Genomic DNA, 11,453 nt, shown 5'->3' with positions numbered 1-11,453 from the left:
CTAGCATAATTAAGATGTATCCATTGCATGCTCTCTTAATATTTTAGTAACCTGTACCATTATTCGCATTTTGTTGTTTTATATGGGCCAACATCACTAGTTATGGTCTTTATTTCCACCCCTTGTTGATGGAGATTTCGTAACCCCCTTGTGGGCTTATAAGCCTTACCTTTGCTTTTAAAAAAATTGAACTATAATCAAGTCAAACTTTCGGACTAGGCTTTGATAACCTCTAATAGCCATGGATAGGTATTCATTGGGGTTTTTTTGACACACCGATGAGCACTAAGTTCTAGCAAGGCAATTCAATAATGGCTTGCTTTGTGAACCTTGCCGTATGTATGCCCTTGGATCACTGAATTTTGAAAATGTGTAAATGCCCTTGGGATGAGTGACATGTTAAGAGAGGGGGGGGAAGGGTTTCAAGTTGAATGTCTACCCCAACCTTCAATTTGAAGGCCATAAACTAGGGTGACCTTCTTTTTGTGTATTTAATTAAATAAAAACGGAGCACAAGTCTAAGATTTTTTAAAGTAATTTTGAAGGAGTTTAATTTTAAATAAAAGCTAACCGTCGAATTCTAGCTAGATCGCGAAGGTGCTGCCTTCTATTTTTGGGAGGTTCGAGAGGATAAGGACGTAGCAAGGCCTTCTAATCTTCCTTGTTGCACAGAGAGAGAGAGAGAGAGAGAGAGAGAGAGAGAGAGAGAGAGAGAGAGAGAGAGAGAGAGAGAGAGAGAGAGAGAGAGAGAGAGAGAGAGAGAGAGAGAGAGGAGGGGGGATGGGCGCACAGGGAGGCTAACAAAGTGGGATGCGTGCGTACACGGAGTGAGGGAAAGAGTCGGCGAGGAGGGGGAGAGACAGATGAAGGAGAGAGAGACAGGCAGGAACGAGGCTCTGAGAGAGATGGGCATGCACTAACGTTAGTTGTGCCCATTAATGGGGTGACACAATTTCCCTCAATAGATACTAGCACAATTTCCTTCAATAGATAGTGGCCTTGTCCGGCTTCTTTTGCAACCCTATTTTCAAAGAGGCCTTTTCCAAAGGTTTGAAGGCTAGCATCTTTGTCGGACGTCCGCCGATTGCGTCTGAATGCACTCTAAAAGTCATCATAAAATTGTTCATACGGTTGGTTTGAAACCTGCAGGAAAAAAGCAGAGCTCGAGAGGGAAGCAAAGCTTAGGAAGAATCACATGAATAGTAAGCACTTTTCGCAGATTGCTAGCGAAAAGCAAGCAAAGAGAAACAGGAGAAACAGAAGTAGAAGAAATTTTGTGGACTGCGCCTGCACATAAATTTTACTGGCGAAGAAACTGAAGAGCTTTTCAAGTGCCCCAATTCTCGACCTTTTCGATGCAATTGCCGTCGGCTTGACACTGAAGCGATGAATCTTTCCTTGCTAGGTGAGTTCTACACTGTTGCGCCCAACTCCCCGCAATCCATCGTCCGCGCGCCCCTTTCTGTCCTTTTTATCTCGAAAGAAGAAGTGTGATTTCCCGCCCAAAATGGGGTTTCGTGAAGCCCTTATGGGTTTCATGGCTTCGTTTCTTTTTGTGGGTTATCATGATGCAATGGGTCTTTTTGATTCCTTTTGACGCAACTAAAGAAGGGTCCTGCTGTGAAGCCCTTGTGGGTTTTTTTGATGGGTTGTTGTAGAAATGAGTACCATGGATTTGCCTATGCTTCGTTTTAGAAAGCATCCTTTGGTGGCTTTGCCCCATGTAATGGGTACTTGTTTGCGATGAGATACTCTCATGGGGGGTTATGAACTCAAACGGGGTTTTTGTTTTCAAAATGGGTTTGATGGATTTACCTACGCTTCATCTCATCAATGTGGGTACTTAGATAATGGCTTGCTTGGATCGCAGCTCTAACTGGTAGGTTCCTTACACTGCTTAAGCTCCATAAGGGCTGTGTTGTGGAGCTGTTTTGTAATTGCAAATGGGTTTCTTGGATTGCTCAAGCTTCATCCATGAAAGCACTTTATTGCAAAAGCTCTCATGAATATTGGGTTGAGTATGTAGAATTTGCTTGTGCTCCATGTAAGAAAGTGTAAGTCTTTTGGGTGCTGCAGATCCCTTTCAGAACGACTTTCCCGAAGTTATAGAGGAGTATTTGGAGCATGGGAGTGCTAAGTGCATTGCTTTCAATCGCCGGGGGACTCTACTTGCTGGTATTTTCTGAACTAGCTAGCTCCGAACTGTGTATTCCTTGAATTGCAGATTTGCATCAGATGCATACAAAGTCGCAATGAGCTGCAAGATTGGCTAGTGACTTTTTGTTTTGCATTTGGATATTTTAGCTTGGAAATTGCATCATAGTATGTGTGGTACATTGTTTTGTTGTCACAGCGGGATGTGCAGATGGGGCATGCATCATCTGGGACTTTGACACAAGGGGTGTTGCCAAGGAGCTACGGGACAAGGGCTGCAGTGCAGCCATCACAAGCGTGAGCTGGTCCAAATGTGGGCGTCGTCTCTTAGCTTCAGCTACCGACAGGTCTCTGGTTCTATGGGATGTTGCCCAGGGAGTCAAGATTGCTTCAATGAGCCTGCAGCAGACTGCGCTCTTTGCCCGCCTTCATCCCGCCACCCCGTCGTTATGCCTTGCTTGCCCTATGTCGAATGCCCCAGTTCTTGTAGATTTTGAATCTTGCACACCTCATACACTCAACGTTTCTGCATCAAAAACGCTAGATTCTGCTCACCTTGCCCGCCCTAAGTCTACAAATGGAAATCCTCAGTTTTCTCCTTCAGCTGCCAGCTTCAACAAAAGGGGCGATCTTATTTTTGTCGGGAATTCCAAAGGAGATGTTTTCATCATTGACACTGCAAGCAAGCAGGTGCGAGCTCTTGTGCAAATTCCTGGAGGGGCCTTGGTCAGGTACTTTGCAGTTAGCCGAAGTGGCCAATGCCTTCTTATCATTTCAAATGATAGAATTATTAGACTGTATGAAATTTTGCTACCAGTAGATGGAGCGGCACAGGCCCTGGTTGCTATGGCAGCAGATGGACAAGGAGAGGATGATTTCTCACCTGAAGATCTCAAACAATGGGGCTCCCAATGCCTTCAGTACTCTAAAGAGTTTCAAGATAGAGTTAATCGTGTGCATTGGAGGGCGGCATGTTTTAGTGGTGATGGTGAGTATGTTGTAGGGGCATCTGCTGTCAAAGGAGAACACAAGATACACGTATGGAATAGCAAAACCGGGCAGTTGGCAAGGATATTGGAAGGGCCAAAAGAGGGTCTGACAGACCTTGCGTGGCATCCAAGTCGCCCTATTGTGGCATCGGTGTCGATGACAGCAGGTGTGATATACATTTGGGCTAAGGATTACACAGAAAATTGGAGTGCTTTTGCCCCAGACTTCAAAGAGTTAGAGGAGAATGAAGAGTATGTGGAAAGGGAAGATGAGTTTGACTTGATGCCCGAGACAGAAAAGGTACGCCCTTGTCTGTGGGAGGATGTGAAAGACTTGCTTCTTACTTTTCCTGCTTAGTCCTGATCTTGAACGCATGCTTGCTATACAGGTAAAACCTACAAAAATTGATGGAGATGAAGAAGTGGACATCATGACAGCGGATAAAGTTGCGGCTTTTAGTGACTCGGATGACTCAGATGATGGGCTTCACTTTTTACCGACAATACCATTGCCTGATACTCCTGAACAACAGAATCCAGCTGTGCACACCTTTGAAGGGCCTCTAAAGGCGGAGCCCGGCAGTCCACCTGATTCAGAGAGGTCAAATGGAGGTGATGAAGGCAAAGTCAGGCTCTTTGAGCTGAACCATCCAAGTTTTTTTCCTGGTGAGCATACTCTTTTTACTCCTGTTTCTTTCAGAAAAGTGTTGCTAGAGGTTGGCAAAGGAATTCTTCCTCTTCTAGCCACAGCACCATGTATTGTTGCCATGCAGTACTTCAATACCAAGTTTCATTGGGAGACTACAATGGGGAGTGTGTCTTTTCAAGACTTCTACTTAGCATATTATGTGCATAGCCCATTTCCCTGCCTCTAGCCTAGGATAATATTCTAGTGGTTAGTATGTCTTTTGCAAATTATTATCAAAATTATTTTAGAAAAGCCATCAAAGTTTGGGTGTCCTTTTCATAGAGAGTTGTGAGAAAGAAAGAGGAGAGGGATCAAATAGCTATTAAATATTTTCTTGCTTGGGGAATGGCTTAAGGAGTCCCAAAGAGACCATTCTTGTTTTAGTAGGTTGAGCCTGAGGTTGGAGATGAGTCCCAGTAGTAGCAGTAGGAGGCTCTGCGTTCTGTTCGAGTACCAAAGTGGTGGTTGGAAACTATTCGGGAGTCCGGTGTTACGGAGTATCCCTCCGAGTGGACCACATAGGATGGACCTCGAAGATCGCACAAAGTTCGTGATAAAAGTCAATTAGAGGAGCTGTACAGGTGCACTATGCTTCGATGTCTTGTATCATTCGGGACAAAGAGCCCACTTCCGTTAAGGAAGCTCTTTCCGAGCAGATTTGGAGGAAAGCCATGCAAGTGGAACTTGAAGACATAGAGAAGAATAACACTTGGGTGTTGGTTCTGAGGCCATCAAAACAGTCAGTCATCGGTCTCAAGTGGGTCTACAAGACCAAGTATACGTCTAATGGGTCGGTGGACAAGCACAAGGTGTCAAATCCCCATAGGATCTCCTCGTAGAACACTCCTGGTACAAGACTCGAAACCTGCAAACAAACCAAACAAACGTGAAGGGGGTGCAGGCCTGACTCACCTCCCAACCTTGACAGCTGTGGGCAAGCCCACAAGTCTTGCTCCTTGTAGCGGAAATTTGTTGGTTCATTGATTTGGTTACTGAACACCAGATTGGACTTGAGTTTTCCAGTGGGGCTGTTGAGCTCATTCATGTAGACACCCTTGAAGATTCATTGGGACGCATGATTGTGTATCTTGCAGTATCTAAAGGGTACGAAGGATCGTGGACTCTGCTATGACGGGAATGAAGGACCGAGTCAAACTCTGAGGTTGGAGTGGCTCTGATTGGGGAGGTGTCAAAACCCCAAGGGATCACCTCGTAGAACGTTCCTGGTACAAAACTCGAAACCTGCAAAACAAACCAAGCAACGTGAAGGGGTTGCAGGCCTGACTCACCTCCCAACCTTGATAGCCGTGGGCAAGCCCACATGTCTTGGTTGTCCCCAACGAGCCACGAGCTGAGCTAATTAGTTGGACATGCCGACCAATCTCTACCTCGTGACGTTCTGCACTAGATCCAGGCTCCTGACCATAGAGCTCTCACAAAGACACGCGAGACTCTATGAACTATTGACTAACCTTGGCCATCCTTTTATAGGCTCTTGGCCGGTCACCGGGCATCCACACTTGGGCGTTCGTCCGTCGCCCACTCGTTAGTCTATCCCTAGCCCCAACTTGTTAGTATTCCACCTTACAGGATGAGCCAAGCTGAGGAAGATGAGTTGGCCAAACAACTCGAAGATTATTTGAGGATGGGCTAGATCCGTCCAAGTAAATCACCTTGGGGTGCAGCTGTGTTACTCAGGAGAAAGAAGGACAACACATGGAGAATGTGTATAGAGTACAAGAGATTGAACAAGCTGACAATCAAGAACGGTTATCCTCTCCCTAGATCAGATGACCTGATTGACCGGTTAGCCGGAGCGAAGTATTTCACAAAGATAGATTTACGTACTGGCTATCACCAGATACATATTCATGAAAGGCATGTCGAAAGAACCACTTTTCGGACTAGGTATGGCCATTACGAGTTTCTCGTATTACCTTTTGGGTTAACCAATGCTCCAGCCACTTTCCAACAAATGATGAACGATCTTTTTGTGAACAATTGGAAAAATTTGTGGTTGTGTTCCTGGATGATATTTTAATATATAGTCGTACTCTTGAGGATCACGTTAGACACCTCACGATTGTCTTAACTATTTTAAGACAGAATCGACTATATGCTAAATGCTCTGGCTATCACTCTGGCTATCACACTGGATGGCCATGGGTTCCGTCTGTGGAAACCCAATCTCGCCAAGTAACCCCTGCAGCCACACAACCTCGCAAGCAACACCACAAGCAGCCCGGTACTCTGCCTCAGTAGAAGACAAGGCAATAGTCGACTGCCTCTTGCTGCTCCAAGAAATAGCTCCTGAGCCAAGGGTAAATCCGTAGCCTGATGTAGATCTCCTCGTGTCTGGATCTCCTCTTGTCATGTGCACAGTGTGTATCTACCGTGTGTTATACGCACACAAGACTAGCTTTGAGGCTTGGGTAAGCTTCGAGTTAGGCAGGCTGATTGGCGAGCTAGGCTAGGGATAGACTAATGGACGGCGGGCACCCAAGTATGGACGGGCGAACGCCCAAGTGTGGACGCCCAGTGACCGACCAAGAGCCTATAAAAGGGTGGCCAAGGTTAGTCAATAGTTCAGAGAGTCTCGCGTGTCTTTGTGAGAGCTCTATGGTCAGGAGCCAGGATCTAGTGCAGACGTGCACTTGCTTTATGTAGCCAAGGCCGGGGGCAGTCTTGAGGCCCGCGGCATTCTTGAGGCCCGCGAGGGTAGCTTCGTGGCGGTATGGGACGTCACGAGGTAGAGATTGGTCGGCACGTCCAACTAGTTAGCTCAGCTCGTGGCTCGGTGGGGACAGCCAAGACATGTGGGCTTGCCCACGGCAATCAAGGTTGGGAGGTGAGTCAGGCCTGCACCCCCTTCACGTTGCTTGGTTTGTATTGCAGGTTTCGAGTCTTGTACAAGGAACGTTCTACGAGGTGATCCCATGGGGATTTGACAGAACCTTCTGAACTCGGTCATAGTCAATGCTCAACTCGTCTCTAGTGATCTTGTGTCCCAAGTAAATGATGTCTGTCACGAAAAACTCACATTTACTTATGTATAGCTATTGCTGGGAACCCAGTCTTCCATGCTCGGACCAAGCATATAGAGATACAATATCATTTTGTACGTGAGAAGATTTTGAATGGTGACATCTTGCTTATCTATTGTTCAACGGAGGACAATGCGGGGGACCTCTTCACTCAGCAAATGCTTCATCAGCACTCTAGCTCACTGGGGTTGGTTCCACATCCAGGAGCTGAGAGGGGTTGTTAGCAATCATCTTCTGTATGTACCATATTACTCAGTAGGGAGTGAGGGCCTCTGTTGTGGGTGCGCCCGCCCGGTTAGGAGTATTCTCCATTTTTCCTCATTGTCCACTTTTTCCTAGTTTTGCTAGTTGTGGGGGGGGGGCTCTATTTCTTTTCTGGTCGGCTGTAGGAGTTTGCTAACTTGGTCATTTGCTTTTCGACTTGTTTGTGTGCTGGCCGACTGGTTATTTCTCCTAGTCTGAGCATTGCTGCTGTCTCGGCTTGTTTTAGGCTAGCCGACCAGCAGCCCTGGGTGGTATATGGTACCCTTGGTCCCCCCCCGGACAGCAGCAATGCTCAACATCATTGTAGGAAAATTTACCAAATCATATGGTCTCCTGGTGCTGAATGCGTACAACATTCCACCAAAATATGATATATTCTCTCTGTTGCTTGACAGACCAAGGACAATTATCATGAGCAAGAACTCAACCTAGTCAATCTTGACTACCTGAAGTACCTAGAAACTTCAAGTTCTGCCCAACCACTGTGTCAAGGTAATCTAGATGCCAAACAACATGACAATGTTATTGGGACTACGTCGAACTAGTATAACCCCACCAGTCAGCACTCTACCACACAATCTGGATAACAAATCCAATGACTGTATATTTGCCACATTATAGGATAGAGCTCATACCTCATGAACAAAGGCAAGTAAAACATTAGTTTTACCATCCAGCAATCATGAGTTTTGGATCACATCACAGGTTAAAAAACCCGTAAACGGCACATGAAATAGACCCTAGCGTTCCATACTACTAGGATATACCCATATATGTTTTACAAATCCTTCACTCACCAGTCTGCTGTCACATGCACTCTACACTATAGTGCATGGTGACAAGATGGTTCATCATCATCAGTGCAACATTGTATAGTATTACCCTTTAGGATGATATTTGTTGTACGTCGTGACCCCATTGTAATCCTCAGTCCAGGATATGTCAGGCACGAGCTACGTAGGTCATTCCTCAGCCATAGTGAGTGAGTGAGTGAGTCAGTCAAGTCTCTTAACCCACTTGGAGAGAATCAGTCATGCATGTAGAGTCAGTAGAAACCTTAGGGTTTGCATTAGAAAGCATTCTGCATATTGTATATCATTTATCCATTGCACATAGACCATTACAGAAGCCTTACAATATCATCTAGTATTTTATCCAATTTATTTGGCATTTTTCTGTCACGTGCATCCCGCACTTGGATGCCACGTAGACATTTCTGTACAGAAGGTGCAGGACTTGGGATGGTGAACTGGTCCCATGTGAGCTCAGTCCGGGACGAGTCAGCCATGGATCCATCTCAGTCGTCCGAGGTTAGGTGTGCATTGTCCTGCGCATGAGTCCAACGTCAGGTGTGCACTGTCCTGCACATGAAATAGTGCCAGTCCGCACTGTGAGTCTCCCTCTAGAATGATGTCAGTGGTTTTGTGTATCTGGTATGGTACCGGATGCCAGATCATTGAGTAGATAGTGGTTAGGACAAGGGGCCAGCCCATAGGGCTACCCCGGATCTTACTGTGGGCATGGGAATGGTGTGGAACCACCCCCATGAGGGCCACGAAGGCCCAGGCTGAACCCACCAGCCATGGAGGGGCTGTAGGACAGCCCTAGGGCAAAGACAAGGCTATTTCCAGGAGTTTACAGCCTTTATATGGCTGTAGGGCAAGTATGGGGCAGCCCATACAGGCTGCCCAGCCCTTGGATTGTGGGCAAAGGCTGTGCCCAGCATTCTGGAAGCAGGGGCATGATGCCCAGCCATCTAGGGAGTAATGCGCAGCATTTTTGGTGATTTTTCCAGCATTTATTGTTGCTGACTTTTCACAAGTCGTGGGACATTGGTGTTGGCCGCCTATTTATCTACTGGCTGATTGCAGTTGGGAAGTAGTATAAATAGTGGAGGCCATAATCCCATTCATTCATCTCATTATTCACCAAGAGCTCAAGCAAATCAAGGGCTAGACAAGCCAAGGGAATTGCTAAGCAGAGGGGTGGAGAACTGAAGGTCAAGGGCAGGGATTTTCCAGCCAAGAAAAGGTCCAAGATTACTGTATTTTCTTTCAGATTTTCTCATCATTCTAGTAAAGCAAATACACCATCCGTGGTGGGGGCCCTACAGAGGGTAATTGGGACCCAATACTGTGTCCTCTCCACCTCTCCCTCTCTCTCTCTCTCTCTCTCTCTCTCTCTCTCTCTCTCTCTCTCTATTTTCTGCACTTCTCCTTACAGTTTGTGCGTTAATTTCCGTCACGAAAAGAGTGCTGAATTCTGAGTATTGAAGTTACCGATTCTTCTCCGAAGCTTCCGCATATTACAGTGGTATTAGAGCGTGCTTCAAGTACAAAGATTTAGCAAAGAAACCAGAATTTTCTCTCGCTTGTGTGGTTGGTTTTTAGACGCTGGTGGACTACCCCTTTCGAAGTGACTCCTATCCCTCGAAGGACGGTTTGTTTTTAGCCTCCGGAAGTCTCCCACACAGATAGTGGATGGTCAGATTGCGTTCCGGAAAGGAATTGCATTTTCCTTCTATGGTGAGCTTCGAGGACGAGAGAGACCAAGAACCATGGGACCAGAGTGCACGAGGCAGCCCAGCTAGGGCACTAGGCTTGAGTGTCACAAACATGTTCCAACAGATGATGCGAGCAATCGCAGAACAGACAGCCAAGTTGGATGAGCAGAAGGCGCAGATCTTGGCTCTAGAGGAGCGTATCCGCTCTCTAGCGTCGCGTTTTCCATCTCCTCCTCCCTCTCCTTCCGTACCCTAGATACCAGATCCTCGACACAGGGACCCTCCCGCGGGGTCACAGCCGCAGCCAAGCTCCTTGCTTGAGTTGCAGATGCGTGCATTGGAGATCCGACAACGAGAAGACGACGCCATGCGACGCGTAGAACACGAGCGTTACCTCAGAGCTTTGGACGCCAGATTGACAACGGCGGTGCCCTCGAATCATTTTCCCGAGAAAATGAACTTTAGTAAGTATAATGGTAAACTCGATCCCACAACTCTTTATTCATGGTTACATCAATTTGAAGCTTACTTTGCCGTAGTTAGGAAAACAGATACTGACAGAGTGATCTTAGCCGGTTGGTACTTGGAAGGTGAGGCCATTCCTTGGTGGACTCAGTGGGCTCATGCCCACACCAGAGCAGGTATGGCAGCTTATGTGTGGGACGAGTTTGTCCGCAACCTTAAGCAGCGGTTTCTAGCGCCCCACTACCTTGAGCGACTCGAAGACGAGTTCAGGGGAGCGCGTCAGAACGCGCAACCAGTCCTTCAGTTTGCCAATAAAATTTCGACTTTATGTCTGCAATTAGGCTTATCTGATACGGACAAGAAAGGGCAGTTTTTGTATGGCCTAGACACGCAAATCCAATGGGAGGTGCGTATGTTTAGGCCAGCTACCTTTGAGGACGCACTCTCACTTGCGCAGAGTGCAGAAATGAAACATAATGGTGGCAAGCCCAAGACTTCCTAGCCGGCTTCTCCCAGGGCTAACGCCTCGGGGGGCAAAAGCCAGAGCCAGACGGGGTCTTCCCCAGGTTAGAGCCCAGGAGCCTCTGGCTCCAAGAACTCGAACAATGTGTCTAAGCTTACTCCAGACCAGAAAGCGGAGGCAGGCAAGACAGGTGGCAAGTTAAGTGTTGAGGAACTTTCTCAGTACAAGGAGGAGGGTAGATGTTTCTTTTGTCATACAAAAGGACATACTTCTCGGGATTGTCCTAAGAAGCCTCCAAAGCCCGCCGCCGCTGCCTCCACAGCTTCCGTGGTGAGCTCAGCTCCCACATAGACCCCCGCGGCTACCCCTAGTTCTTCAAACCCCGGTGCTTCAGTTGGAGCAATTATTAGCCGGGAGCTCGAAGATAAGCAAAAGGGCGCCCATGACCAGGAGTATGAGCGCAACGAATTGCTCAAGTCCTTTGGCTACATAGGTGGCCAGAGAGTCGTTGTCTTGTTTGACAGCGGCAGCACAGAGGATGTGGTCACGGAACAGGCCGCTAGGCGTGCCCGTTTCGAGCTGACTTCGGTGGACAAACAGGTTGAGAGTTTTAGCACAGGCATCACAACGAGCGTCAAGTATGAAGCTCTAGGTGCTAAGTTAGTGATTCAGGACAGAGAGTTTGTGCGTGACTTTATGGTTGCCCCTCTTGTAGGAGCAGACATAATTTTGGGTATTCAGTGGTTTCACAAGTTTCTCCCTGATGTCAAGTGGAATAAGCACACGTTCCAGATCAATCGGAATGTGTCAAATGCCTCCGTGACCATTAAGTGTGAGCCAGGAATTCTGAACTTTTCGCTCATAAGCCACTTGCAGGCTAAGC

General features: G+C 47.2%; 1 protein-coding gene across 1 annotated transcript in view; it reads left to right on the top strand.

Moving 5' to 3' along the window:
• The first annotated feature begins 1,098 nt into the window (after positions 1-1,098).
• The window catches only part of RBL (Transducin/WD40 repeat-like superfamily protein), a 54,283-nt gene continuing 43,928 nt past the window's right edge, over positions 1,099-11,453 (top strand). Inside the window, exons 1-4 of the mRNA XM_086774265.1 lie at positions 1,099-1,405; positions 2,077-2,175; positions 2,354-3,444; positions 3,533-3,809. Of these exons, the coding sequence (XP_086630391.1) occupies positions 1,387-1,405; positions 2,077-2,175; positions 2,354-3,444; positions 3,533-3,809 (1,486 nt within the window). The 5' untranslated portion in view covers positions 1,099-1,386. The remainder of the gene's footprint in view (positions 1,406-2,076; positions 2,176-2,353; positions 3,445-3,532; positions 3,810-11,453) is intronic.

This window comes from Cibotium barometz, chromosome 34, assembly GCF_041138505.1.
Source record: "Cibotium barometz isolate CiBa-2024 chromosome 34, ASM4113850v1, whole genome shotgun sequence".
NCBI lineage: Eukaryota > Viridiplantae > Streptophyta > Polypodiopsida > Cyatheales > Cibotiaceae > Cibotium > Cibotium barometz.
Note: the sequence above shows the minus strand (reverse complement) of the source record. Positions and strands in the feature narration are given on the sequence as shown.